Source organism: Ambystoma mexicanum, chromosome 11 (genome assembly GCF_040938575.1).
Source record: "Ambystoma mexicanum isolate Mex_15411 chromosome 11, UKY_AmexF1_1, whole genome shotgun sequence".
NCBI classification, from domain to species: domain Eukaryota; kingdom Metazoa; phylum Chordata; class Amphibia; order Caudata; family Ambystomatidae; genus Ambystoma; species Ambystoma mexicanum.
The window spans coordinates 597,236,974-597,251,431 of record NC_090934.1 but is presented as its reverse complement, the minus strand read 5'-3'; the positions used below and the strand labels follow the sequence as shown (position 1 = coordinate 597,251,431).

Sequence of the window (14,458 nt, the reverse complement as noted above, 5' to 3'; positions counted from 1 at the left end):
ACAGGCCAATAAAATTAAAACAGCATGTCAACCATGTTAGTTTAAATGGCACATGCCACATGGTTGAACAAAAATATGATCTTTTTGAGTTTCATTTCTAGAATAATGAAATACCTGACGTTACAGTAATTGCTGTAGGACAACAAACTGGTGATGGGAACTCCTCTCCATTCCTGCAAATCAACCTCCTTCCAGTTTTAAGTAGCATTCCACACTGGAAGGGAATACTTTGAAATTTTATACTGATTCAAAATCGGAAAAACACAATTCTATGGTTGAAAGAGATGAGAAACCAGCTCAAAGTTTAGCTGGCATTCAGAAAATTAGAGAACAGTTCATCCCTAGTCAGTTAAATGAGGGGAAGAAGTCTGTTCTCGCCCGAGTGTGTGTGAACAACGGAAAGAGCTTCATCAGCGAAGCCACATTGAGACAGCCCCCAAAAAATCCAGCCATTTCCACATTTAAATTGATCAATAAGTGGGAAATGGGTATGGAAACTCCCAATTCCAAACATCTCCTGCCTAGCAGGTGTATGCTCAAAATCTCTATAGGTAACAAAAACATAGAACTTAATTGTTGGGTTGTGCGAGATGTCCCTGCTGCATTCTATTTAGGCAGTGACATTCTCAATCGGTTTGCAATTACTTTGGACCTGATACATTACAAAGCATGGTACTGACTACGGGGCATCGCATGGGCTTTGATGATTCTCAAAAAGTATTTGTCAGCCCAATTGCTGCGGTATGCAGTTGATGTTCAAATTGGAGAGGAGGTCACCATCCCAGGACGCACCAGAATATTCCCACTTGAATTAAAGGACAGAAACTGCAAAATCCTGACACATATGTACACCTCAATGCCCATATCCAACAGCAGGGGTTAAACCCTGCACCATTAGTCAATGTAGAACACAACACCATTCCAATATTGATGGATAACAGCGACCCTAGGAGCATCACTCTTGGCGCAGGCACCATTATTGGAATGGAGGTTGATGACCAACATTTTTCCATGGATCTAGGAAATGAACTGATAGGACCAATCCCCAATGACAGTTTTGACAATGAGTGACAATGACTTACCACCAGAAAGGATCTTCACCCAGCAAGGGGGGGAATTTCCTGGTGTACTCTTCCTGCCCTTACGGGGAGGAAGAGGTAACTTGTGACATCAGGCAGGATGAGGTGATATTCCAAGTCCACAATGACTGCCTCTCCTACCTGAAACTCTCTGTCCAAGTCAACACCCTAACCAGAGACCTCTCCACCCAGCTGGAGGAGGTCACTGAGACAGCAAAACCCGAAGTCTTTCCAGGCTTCAGGCAAATGGTTGAAGAGCGGGTCAACCTAGCTGATGCCTGAGAGACTCCAGAGCAACAGCAAAATTTGAAACAGGCGTTCTTAGATTTTCAAGATCTCTTTGAGGTGGACTCGTACAACTGTGGTCGCACCGGAATCCATACTACAACAATTCCCACGGATCCTGAATGACTCCAGTGTTTGTGAAGCAATATCGCTTGCCTCTCGCACCCATGGAGTACCTGACGGAAATCATCAAAAATCTTGAGTCCCGTGGGATAATTCATCCAGTCCGCAGCACCTTTAACAATCCAGTGCTGGTGATTTTAAAACCAAATGGCCAATGGAGACTCGGCGCAGACCTAAGGGAGCTAAATACACGGGTCCACATGTCCCGATGGCCTCTCCCATACATTGACCAAGGACTGGCCCAGATCCAGGGGTCAAAGGTATACACTGCCATTGACCTGACCAATGGGTACTGGACCGTGCCCGTCAGTAGGGAGGACCAAAACGAGCTGGCCTTTACCTTCGGGGGCAGCAGTACACGTGGACCCGGACTCCCTTCGGATACATGAACTCCGGCAACAAATTCAACATCTTCCTACATAAGGCCATAGCCGACTTGGGTGAAATCCGTTATGTTGTAACAGTTGAGGGTTGCCGGAGCAAAACTTATCTTTCCAAAAGGCACAGTGGTGCAGGACCTGTGTCAACTTCTTGGGACATGAAATAACTCCTGAGGGTCTCTGTCCCCAGGAGAAAAAAGTGCAAGCACTCCTAAAACTAAAAAGACCCCACAACTCTGCGTGTGCTAAGAAGCTTCCTCGGACTGACTAATTACATTAGGAAGTTCATTGAGGATTACGCAGAGATCACAAGACCCCTAATCCATCTGTTGAAGGGAGGGGTTGAGTGGGGTCCAGAATAAGCCAAGGCAGTAAAGCAACTCAAAAGAAGTCTCACAAGCGCCTTGTCTAGCTTACCCTGTCAAAATCAAGGAGTTCTTCTTGAAGACACGCTTCTCAAATGCATGCTTGACAGCAGTATTATATTAAAAGCATGACAAGGTCAATGAAGTCATCTCCTATGTAAGTAAGACTTTATCCTCTGTGGAGGAAAAATTCAACTATTGTGAGAAGGCACTCCTGTCAACGGTGTGGGCATTGAGGAATTACCACCCGTTCATCCAGGGGGAACACATCATAGTGGAGACTCCACACCAGCCTCAGCAATACCTCCAAAGTGACAGAATCCGGGGCGGAAATGTGAGTAATTCCAGAATTACTTCCTGGATTCTGTCAATGCAAGGCTTTCCTGTGGAGGTCAGATAAAGGCAAAACAAGAAGAGCGCCTCGCGCAAGCTCTGCCTGACTTGCACGATTGTGCCAGAGAAAACTGTCTCGAGGACAAAAGTCTTAAAACCCAGGACAACATGGAGGTGTACCTGAATTCCCTGCACAAAGTCTATGAAGAAGATAAGTGCCAGGGAATGCCCACAGTTTATGTGGACGGGTGGTGCTCCTACCATGTTGACAACAACGGGGAAAAGGAACTGGTGGCTGGCGTTGAATGTCTGGGTGAATGATGCCCTGGAACCCTCCGCTGGGCACAAAATTGGTCCTTATAGTAGTCAGGTGGCGGAGTTGATGGCAGTGCATCAGGGCATCCTCACTGCCGTCCAATACCAACTCCACAAACTGGTCATAATCACAGATTCGGATTATGTCCGGAACGGGTTCGTGGAGAACCTGGTTAATTGGAAAACCTGAGGCATGCTATGTGCTAATAACAAACCGCTGAAACATGGCAAGCTAATACAAAAAATTGATGATCTGGTTACCTCTAGTGGGATGACCATCTATTGGAAAAAGATTAAGGGTCATTCCAGAATAGAGGGGCCAGACAAAACTGGAAATGACCTAGCCGATCAGCTGGCCAGAGCCAGGGCCATCCGGGGGTTGGGGGGATTTCCTTTGAGATAGAGTCCCTGTTAGGGGAAATCCAGGTCACTGCTGTCACTAGGTCCCAGACAAATGCTCACAATGAACTCAACTGCTCAGTGGAGTAAGGAGACCCCAGATGCTGATTTAATCAGGGTACAAAAAGGGAATCCAATTATTGGGAAATGTTATCAACACATTGAGGGCCCAGAGAACTTTCCTCTGACGGATACCGATTACATTGGGAAAGAGGACTTCAGAGTGTTGATGAAGTGTCCAAAAATGTTCTGAATACAAGACATTTTGTTGGTAAGGAGATCGATCTGTGGCTGTGACCAGTGGGTGGTACCTACCTCATTCCGAAACCTGATGCTAAGTCACGCCCATGATGCAGCCACAGCTTGTCACCGGGTTTTCGCACTACTTTAGAAATCTTGCAGGAGGTTGCATACTGGCCACACATGGGGCAGGACATCGACCAGTACTTGAAGGAGTGTCCTGTGTGTGCACAATTTCAGCCAACTTCACTCACACACCAAGCTCCCCTCCAGAAGAGGGGGTTGACACTGCCTTGGTCAGATTTACAAGTAGATTTCATCGGGCCCGTGATTCGTGCCTCTAGGGGGGGAAAAAGTACATGTTAACAGTAACATGCTTGTTTACCAAATTGGTGGAATGTCTCACAGCCCCAAATTACAAGGCAGAAAAAGCAGCGGCCCTGATGATCAACCACATCATCTCATGTTTTGGCCTACCCCAAAGGATTGAGTCAGCCCGAGGTAATCACTTCACCAGCGAAGTGATCAAAACGATGTGGGAGATACTTGGGGTAAAAAGGAAACTTCACATTGCATACCGCTGTCCTCTAGTGGAGGAGTTGAGAGGTACAACAAACAAAATTGTGAGCATTCTAGAAAAGTTTGTGGCAGACTCTGGGCCAAGTTGGGACATCCAATTACCACTTGTCCTGGTGGCCATCAGATCTACACCTTCTTCTGCGACCAAGATGTCTCCATTTGAGCTAATGACTGGGCGAAGGATGGTGCTTCCTCAGCATCTGCTCTACAGAACACAAGAGCAGACGCTGATAAACACCCCCACAACACGAGTATGTTGAGACTCTGAGAAACCACCTTCAACATGCTTTTGCGTACGCTCAGCGGAATCTGGAAAAATCTGCAGAGGGGATGAAGACTCAATATGATTTAAAAACAACCAAAAAGGAATACCAAGTAGGAGACAGGGTCTACTTGTAAAATTTCCAAAAGGAACCAGACCAAGGAGCAGAAATTTTAACCGAGCATGCGCGGTCCTTTTGAAATTGTAGATAAAATTTCACCTGTCGCCTATAGAATCCGCATCCCCAAAGGAGAGTTGGCAGAAGAGAAATGGGTCCATATTAATCAGTTAAAAAGTTGTCACTCAATGCACACTTTGCAGCAAATTGAGGAGCCAAGAGCAAATCAAATAGGAGACATCTGAAGCATAAGAACAAGAAAAAGAACCAGAAGGCAAAAGGTAGGTTTATAGGTATAATTATTTAACAGCAAGTATTTTTCTTCATTGTCAAGACGAAAGGGATTCTCAAAAATTCTAGTCAGATCAGTAGTTATCTATGTCTTTTGAGTGATCATTTGTCTCATCATCAAAGTACTGTCATTATTGCAATGCATGTGGGTCCAACTGCTGTCAATTTTCTTGGAAGGCAGTCAGTGGGAAAATGTAGTAACTGGTTCTTATTGATTTAATAAATTTGTACTGGTTCCACCTATCCATGGACCAAGGAGGACCTCCCCGGGGACCTGGAAAGGAAAGATCAGGGAAACATCTGGGGGAGTCGCTCCACACCACAAAGAAAGACCTAAGAGGAAGCTATGGGTGTCACTCCACATTCCAAGGAGAGACAGCAGGAGGATCATGGCGTACCGCTCCCTGATGAAGGACTCCACCTGATGCACCCCACTTTGCCCTACTGATGAACCCCACTTTGTCCTACTCTGCCTAAACAAGTATCGCAGAAGAGTCTGGGGGTAGGGGGAGATTTGTGGGCTACATTGACACACTCAGCAGAATTCCCATCCATAACCAAGCTGCGCTTCTGCAGTCAACAGCACCTTGGAGCACCATTGCATCAAAACTGCGTTTTGCAGCGACAAAAGGTGGCTGCACCATCTTGCCAAACACCTATTGGGCGAGTTGGAACAGGGAGCATAACGGGAAAGGTGCCAGTGTGTGTTCTTGTGTGCACCAAAGCGAATTGAAAAGCAGAGCTACTCAGCTGTTTGCTAAAAAGCTCCCATTGAAAAGGGAATATTTTACATTAAAAAGGATGCGGCCCTGATGCTATTTTCACCTGTTCATCATCACACTACTTTATATCTGTGAGACCCTGCCATGCCTATTCATATCCAGATTGTGCTCCAGCAGAAAACAGCAGTATCCCTGAATGACAGGCCATGTCAGGCCAAATCTGAGAAATCAAAAGAAGCTTCCTTTCAGCCACACAGGAAAAAGCTTGACTTTTGAGATACAAAATGTCAAAAATCAATGCTGTAAAAGAGACCATGGCTCTCTTGGCCTATGCCAATGTCAGTGGATCTGTGTCTTAAACAGATTGCTGCAAAAGAGAAACTGACTGGGGCTGCAGAACAATGTGGGAAATTCAGATGGAGCCTTTTAAAAAGGAACATGCCAGAAGGCTTCACCACATGTCAAATGTACTTTTCTTTTTAAAATAAGTAAAATAACTGTTTTAAAAGTGTATGTTGGATAAGGCCCTGCTCTTGCCTAACCATGTAAAGGGTTTTTTTGCTGGGAAACCTATACGGGATGTTTTTTTTTTTTTTAACAGTCTTGCTTCTGATTCAGAACAAAAATAAAATAAGAAATAAAGACATGGGCTGCCTTCTGAAAACTAGCTAAACAGGTTTTCTGCCATGGCTTAATGCACAGTTGGCTGACCAAAGTAGTGGCCTAACCCCCGAAAGAAGGAGCCACAATAGATTCTAGAACACATGAGTGTTAAATGCTACCTTGGAAAACTTTGACTGGACCAAAAGCCCTAAACAGCCCAGGCTCATCAGACTTTTGTCTGGGCAGAGGCCTCTTACAATAGAATCCGAGTGATCCGACCACGGCTGATTTGGCAGCGGTCGGAATGTTCGCATGAGAAATGTGCGAACTACCAAAAGTTTGCACCTTTCTCATGCGAACACACATACTATGGGGGCTGCGGGGGTGTTCCCCACAACCCCCGCTCACTATACAATAAAGTATGGTGAGCAGGGTGTTGCGGGGGACACCCCGCAGCCCCCGTTTTTTTTCATTATTATTCTTTTTTTTACGGGTGTGCTGCGGGGGTGTCCCTCGCAACACCCCACTCACTATACCACACAGTATAGTCCCCGCAGTCTTTTTTTTATTCTACTTACCTGCAATGCTACCACCAAATGTTCGAACTTTTGGTGTTCAAACCTTTGGTGGTAGCATTTTTAGAACATTTGGTCATTACGACCATTTGTTTGCGGTAAAACCGACCTAAACATTACAATAGAGATTCTGGGACACGGACATGTGAAATAGGAAATCACACGTCCCCGCAACTTCTACTGGGAGCTTCAAAGCCAACTCAAGAGCAGCCTTGTATGGTGAAAAATGCTGACCATTTGCCTCAAAAGACTATTTTATGGATATCATTTTAAGGCCTATCTCTGCAACAGGACTCCGCAGGAATGTAAAAAGTTAACAGTTTAAATGTAATTTGTGGTTTTTAAACAAGACGAGGTAGCCTTCACTGCCATATCGGGAACAGAAATTCTAAGGAAAGTGTACATGATGCCACTCTGAAATTCAATACTTACTTGCCTTATGATAGTCTATACCCATGTATAAAGTTATAGAATTTTAGGTTGAATATTGATCACTGAAAATCGTGAAAAAATATTAGACGGGCGAAAAAGTCCGACAAACGTGAGAATTGGACTGCCATGTTCTACGTAAAATATGTAATCTGCCTATGTAATTTGTTAAGATGCCACAACTGTAAAAATGTGCCATGTATATGAAGATCTATTCACTCATGATGTGACAAGTGTGGGCAGACTGATTAAGCCCGAATATTATGAGCTTCATGTCCTTTATTGTTTATTGTTTTTAGTGTCAGAGTTCACATATGCCTTTCTCCTCACACCAAGAATTAATTGGAGTAGCTGCTCTTTTCCCACTGCAATATGAGCACATTTTCTATCATGTTTTTTCTGCACGATTTGAAACTGCTGAATCAGTCGGTCGAATTTGGAGTGGGATTGTAAGGCAGATTCTCCCAGCCCTGAATATGGAGTATGGAGTTCACCTCCCAACCTCGGCAAACAGACAATCCTTTAGCTTCAATGGCTAAAACAGTGGTAGCTGTGGCAGAGCATCAACGGCCAAGCGGCATGTGGTGGATGCGATACAGGATAGGACAGTAATTAAAGAACAAAGGAATTTCCACACACAGATGTTATGAAAATATACGTTATCTTCTGCTTAAAGGTAAGTAAAAGTGCAAGCTGGTTACAGGAAATGCAGGGTTCGAAAGTTTCTGGGAGCATTATTGTGTCATGCTCATCCTTATTAAGGACAGTAGCAAAGTCAAAGGACAACCTTGTTGTCTCAGAGCCAAGTTTGGCAGCTCCTAACAGAGGGAGACTACAAGCCAGTATCTGCTCGAATGGTAGTTCCTTATAGGAATCAATGGGAGAGATGGACCAGCTTGTGGTTGGCTGTGCAGGATGCTGGTACTCCTGTTCGGCCGCAAATATTTAGTATAGGGTCCAAAGCTAAAGATAGGGTGGAAGTTGCATTGTGCTGTACGGAAGCCAAGTAGATTACATAAAAGGTTCAGATAAAATTGGAATCTAAAAAAAACTGAAGATTGGCACAAAAACAAGGAAGACCTTGATAGACTGAAAACGATGTAAAAGAAATATATGCCACGAAATTATTAAAATTGGCGTGACACTGATGACTAACAATATGACAGTCTATTCAAGGTTGGATGAATCATCAACCAGCAAAAAAAAGTGTGTGTCATGGGCAGTGAATCCGATACATCAACGATCAGGAAGCAGTCACAAATACCCCTGAAAATAATCAATTTAGCACTTTCATTGATACAATGAGGACTGTCCATTTTTAAAGTGGCAAAAAACTGACAGAGAAAAGGACAGATGTAAACGACAGTAATTAACTCACCCAAGCTGCACTGAGAGCGAACTCCGTGGCAATCAGACTGCTGAAGCCCGAAAACTAGCTAAAATTAGCCTGGTTTTCACCAAGTCTAACAGAAGGCGTGCGAGGATGTTGGCTGCCAGCATGTAAAGAAATCAGGAGAAACGAAGCGGTATAACAGAAGATTTACCGTGTGTGCTGCTCGACCAGGCCGGCAAGCTGCCTGCGCCTGGGCAACATGTCACCTCTGCCAGCATAACACACACAACCATGGGAAGAGATATGGGCCCTGCAGGCCACTACTCCAACACTGCACCGGCTCTCTGGGTGCAGCACAAGAGTCTCGAACATCGCTCGCTGTGCCGGACCCTCGAGACGCATGCTGGCGCTCTGGTAAGTGGAGCCATCGCGCGCTAGCGGGTGTCCCATCCTGATTCTTTGGAGCCTAAAGATACCGGCACATGGGACTCCCCAACACACGATGCCCGAGGGCAGTACCAGTACACACATCGGGGACAGTATCCACCATCGAAAACAACTGCAGCACTAGAATTGACCTTAACAGAGGCACGGGTACGGTAAACCGCCCGAACAGGACCATATACACTACGCACTAAAACAGCATAGGCGGGCACCAGCATACCCGAAGGCCAACTAAACCCGAGGCACCCCGCAACCACCCCAACCTGGACCTGCCCTTGATCCCATAAATAACAGCCGTGAGGACCATCGGCTTAAAGTATCGAATCACCAGCTCATGTAATCCGCAATTAACACGGGGTACAGCATAGAAGTGAAGCACCACTACCAGCGCTGCGCGAGGCAGCTCCGGCTCACACATGGCTTACACACCCCTGGAAACGAGTGACAATCTGCAGCAGTAAGACACGGACAGTAACAAGAGCACACATGTCAGTGTATTGGCCTGGAGAAGCGCAGAAAGGCATAAGACAATAATCGTCACTCCAAGCAGCTGTAGCACCAGAAGAAAGTACACCTCTTTAAAATAAAAGGCGCGCCGCGGCACAGCTGACACCTCCTGATCCTATAAAGCAGAAGCTGAGTGAGACTACGCTCAGGGCCGCCGCCGCCCGGGACACACCAATGCCCCGGATACGGAGGGGATCAGTACAACAAACACGTGTCCATAACGCTCCTGCCTCCTGGAGAGACACAGCCCTAGCACCATTGTGAGCGGAGAGTCCAGCACAGTATCATACGCCCGATGTGACTCACGGGGTATAAAGCAGTTGCTTGACACTACATACATTGCAATACCAGTGGCCGTTTAGTTACATCATTGGGGTAAGCCACAGACGAACAGCAAACAGGGACATAAACATGGCCCTGTCATCCGAAGGCACGGGTCAGAGGACCTGCAGCACAAGAACAAGGGACACCGGGGCCACAGACATAGTACAAACAGGGAATTACCCCATCACAACCAGGAGGCGAAATAAACACTCATGGGGGTACCACAGACCATTGCCACCATTGATGTGGTTCACACAGCAGTAAACCGTTGACAGTGTACAATGCCCAAAGGGGCAGCACCCAAGAAGGAAAAAAAGTGCTATAGATAGGTTCACGACGACAGTTAATAAGGCGTGCACCATGAATACTACTGGCACTGATCACGCTAACCCCCGCGGCTGCTACTATGGACACACAAGCTGTCTTTGCATCCATGAAACAGGGCTTTGCCGCCCTGAACGTTAGACTGGGTGGGATCAACTAGAATGTCACATCAATCAGGAACCAACTCGAGAAAGCCACGACTCGCATTACTGAAGCCGAATCGAGGATTAGCATGACAGAAGACACACAAAACTATGTGGAACACCGTGGCTGATATGGCCAAGGACTTGGGGACGGTGAAGCTCAAAACGTGAAGATTTGGAAACGAGATCCCGCCGCAACAATGTGGGCATACTAGGGTGTGCCCGAGGATGCACTAAAAGGCCCTATGGAACTTGCTGTTCTTGGGATTTACTTTCGGTTCTGGAAAGCTTCCAGTTGAAGCCCCAAACAAAGACAAATGACGTCTGCAGTAGAGTGACAAGATCCAATGAAAACCACTGTGGTTAGGTGGCGACAGGAGACCGTACAGTGGCAAGCACAGAAGTAGCCCCAGTACAGCTTTTCTTGGAGTGAGGACAGGCAAATTGTGGCACAAGCTGAAGATTTACAAAGCTTCAAGGCTCTGCTCAGAACTATGAACTATGAAGGCTGCAGCAAGGTAGCCCAGGAAAGAGCTACTCAGTCCACTAGTTGTCCTAGGACACTTCCGAAGGCACAGATCCTTGAGCAGGGGTGAAGACTGGTTGTACCCAGCGGTCCATTGGTCACAGCACCAATGAGGGTCTTCTGAAATCGGGCAGCGGAGCAGGGCTTCACCGGGTCAATCAATGGATTAGATGCGTGTCAGCTGCAGGCGTCGTCCTTGGTTCATCAGCGGGCTACTCTTCTTCATAGAAGTCTTGGTTCCAAGGATGACCTGCTGAACAGTTACAGGAGCACTCCAAGATTCAGGCTGGGAGCAAGCCCATCAATGGGAAGGATCTGCAACATTTATACAGCTCAGGGTTGTCTAATCATGAACAACCACGTGTCATCACATCCATTCATCAACATACTCAGGCGCCAGAGGAAGTGGACAAGACAGTCCCAGTCCCCTCCTCTAGCTCACACACACAAAGCCCCCTTACCAGCAAAAGTAGATTTCCCCCTCATTGGGCATCATCGGTCAGGAGTAGCTTGGGCCTCTAGTCCAGCAGTCACAGGAGCCACGCTTGGGCATCAGATGTATCTAGTAACACGATTATGGCCCCACTGGTTATTAGCCTGTACACCAACTTTCCACATGAAGAAGCAATCACAGCATAGTGTTTAGCTTATGAAAAACACCCACTTGCTGATGTGAATATTACGTTTTTAGTACAGTTGTTTGGAATTCTCACTCAACAAATTGTTTGATACAACAAAAAAAATCCTTTTATAATTAGTAAGGGACCTCAATGGGTTGTAGATTAGCCCCTCGTTTAGCTAGTTTTTTTTTTATTAAGGGGCTCTGAGGAAACCTGGTTCTTTACAAATATTATCTGGCAAAAACAAGAAAGAAAATAACAATACGTGTATTCAATGGGAAGGGACAAAAGCTACATTGAAACTATTTGTTGAAGAGTGCAATTAAGTACATACTAGAATTAGATTTACAGTGGTTATTAGTTTACATCAGATTCATTTTTTGTGCACACAGGTCCATTTTTACGGGATTAGATTTACACTACACCTTAAAATTAATTTTCCCTTTAACTGCATGTTCCTTATAAAAGAAATGTATGAATGTAGGTGTAACATTGCAACAAAGTAGACAGTTGCTGCTAAAATCAATCCAAAGCTGCAACTAGAGTTGCCCTTCAATGCTGTCCTTCATGCATAATAACGTTTGCACAACAAATAACATGGCAAGGAAACCTCCTTTTTCTAATCATTGTTTAGTGATCAGCCTTTTTTGTAATGACAACTTCAGAAAAATAAGGAATGGACTGGATAGCCTGAACCTTTTGATGATCAAAATATGTTCAGGCTTCATATTTCAGAATAACCTAAACAATGATCCAAACCATTTCTGGGCTACCTCAGGAAGGACATTTACACCTCTAAACTCCAACGCTTGTAGAGGGTGTTACATGCCATGGAAATAGTTAAATCACCCACCAAGCCCCTTAGTTGCCCATACAATCCAATTGACTCTCACCTGCCCAAAAGAAAATAGTCTGCGTTCACCCTTCCATGGGGCATAAGAAATTAAAACATTGGAAATATAGAGAACATGATGGGCCCAGTATGCATCAGTCTGAAAAAAGTTAAAAACATGCCAAATGTATGTATGTGTGGGTGGGTTTATATGGACCAAGGTGCATAAAGCACTAACGCTTTGTAAACATTTTGAAATGTTTAGTGAATACGTAAGTTCTGGTCATTCTTCTATGCACATGGAGACTCCAGTGAATTCGGAATCTGAAAGATCCAAGGTGTCAGTGAATGCTGATACAAGTGACACTAACACAAAGAAGCACGCGCCCCCACACTTGAAAACATGGTGCATGACAAATTATAAATCAAGCATTCATACAGAATGCAATACGTCCATTAATATGCATTCTGAAAAGGAATACCATGAATGTTACTTCTGCAGTATGGCCCATAATGAGGAAATAATAAAACAGGGAGAACCATCATAAAGTGACATCTTAAGGATCTGAAGGGGATTCAGCTAAAGCAACAAACTATGAAGGATTAAGTATGTTGAGGGGATTCAAACAAAAACACAATTGATTTATTACCTGGTAAAACTGAAGTAAAAGCATCAAGGAGGACCACACGAAATGGAAGATCACAAGGACGAAGATAAACAAGACCCACGGAGAACAAGACACAATCTGGATTATGAAGACCCACAAGCCATCCTGGTCAAAACTTGTTGTACAATGAGTTCTCCAATCTAAAAGGCAAAAATTGAAGCTCATCACCAACAGCATGCTAGTGCAGACATTTCATATTACGTTTGTTATACCATGTTACTATTTAAGCTACTTTCAAATATACATTACATGCAGAACATATTCCAGGCTTCAAGGTTCAGATTTCTGTTAGATCAAATTTTGGCTTAATAGTAAAAAAAACAATTAGTGTTATGTTATGGTGCATTTGTATAGTGCCTTTTTGATCATTGGTATGATCTCAAAGTGCCCTCGCAGACCGTAGTCCAAGTCAGTGGAGGGAGTAGAGTGGTAGATCGTGGTTGGGTGCACTCAGTATGTGTGCAGCTAGTGCGGACTGTGAGGTGTGTAGCTGCATTCCAAAGCCAGGCGTGGTGCTGTGGTTGTGCGAGATCAGTACAATGTATGTAGCAGGGCCAAAGTGATCTCAGTGTCTGCATTCTGGCGGTGGTGGAGCTTGTGTGTGAGATTATGTGTACAGCTAAGCCAATTTTCTTTGTGGGGTATAAACTGCATTCTAAAGACTGTTGAGGTGTTTGTGCGGGTGAATCTGTATGTGTGCAGCTAGGCCGACTTGATAGAGAGGTATAGCTGCATTCTGTTTGTTAGTTTAGAGGAAAGAGTGAGCATATTGGGATGTGTGAGTGCCTGTTCAGAGCGGATTGGAGATCCCAGTTCTCGAATGCCTTCCAGTGCCTGCCGGGTGACAATCTGTTTGAAGTTCAGATCCTTAGTTCTCTAAAAGATGCACGGTCTAGTGTGGCTTAAGTTCTGTTTATCAAACTTAAGCATGTCTATTCCCTTGTTGGCAGTGGCATCAATGATTAGAAAAGTGGAGCTATGACGCATCGTTGTGCTAGAGAGGTAGTATGATAGGAGAGAGTAGTCGTATTTCCCAGAGACAGAGTAGCAGGCTCCAAGCAAGGCTTCCAGGCAAAGCCATTAGGGGTCCTGTGTAAAGGATTTCAGGGCATTCCTTCCCAGACAGATAAGGAAGGTAAGCATCAATTGTTCACAGACGATATTGCATACCCAGTGGAAGACAAGATCAAGCCCAAGTCATGTTGTTTGAGGATAAGTGTTACTAGGGCCTGGGGTTGTAGTTCCATGTCTTATTCCTAGAAAAGTGTGGTAAGTACAGACTGACATTCTCTTGGCATGATAGCATAGTGCATAACAGAGGAAATTATGATCAGGCTCAGTCATGGTATAGGAGCAAAGTTCTACTAGGAGTCGGCTATGGAGTCAATGGGTATTAATTCCCTGATAGATGAAGATAGAACCTCTCACTGTCTGAGAATGCAGTGCATGCATGTCATTCATATTATAAGCATGCTATGTCTTTTTTCAGTTGTGTGCTTCATGTTCCCAAATGAAGCACCCCCTTCTTACACCTCTAATTGAAGAGCAGCCAAACTTCATGGTAGTGGATGCCTAGAATACTCACAAGTGTGATTCAAAACGCTTTATTCTTTTGGCATAGCAGGTTGGTTAAAGGCCT

At 44.9% G+C, this 14,458-nt stretch overlaps 1 protein-coding gene across 2 annotated transcripts in view; it reads right to left on the bottom strand.

The window, feature by feature from the left end:
• Nucleotides 1-14,458, bottom strand: part of ZDHHC13 (zinc finger DHHC-type palmitoyltransferase 13) — a 1,364,100-nt gene that overhangs the window by 108,557 nt on the left and 1,241,085 nt on the right. For both annotated transcript variants that reach the window (XM_069623461.1, XM_069623462.1), the window contains one exon: nucleotides 12,802-12,959. In XM_069623461.1, the coding sequence (XP_069479562.1) occupies nucleotides 12,802-12,959 (158 nt within the window). The remainder of the gene's footprint in view (nucleotides 1-12,801; nucleotides 12,960-14,458) is intronic.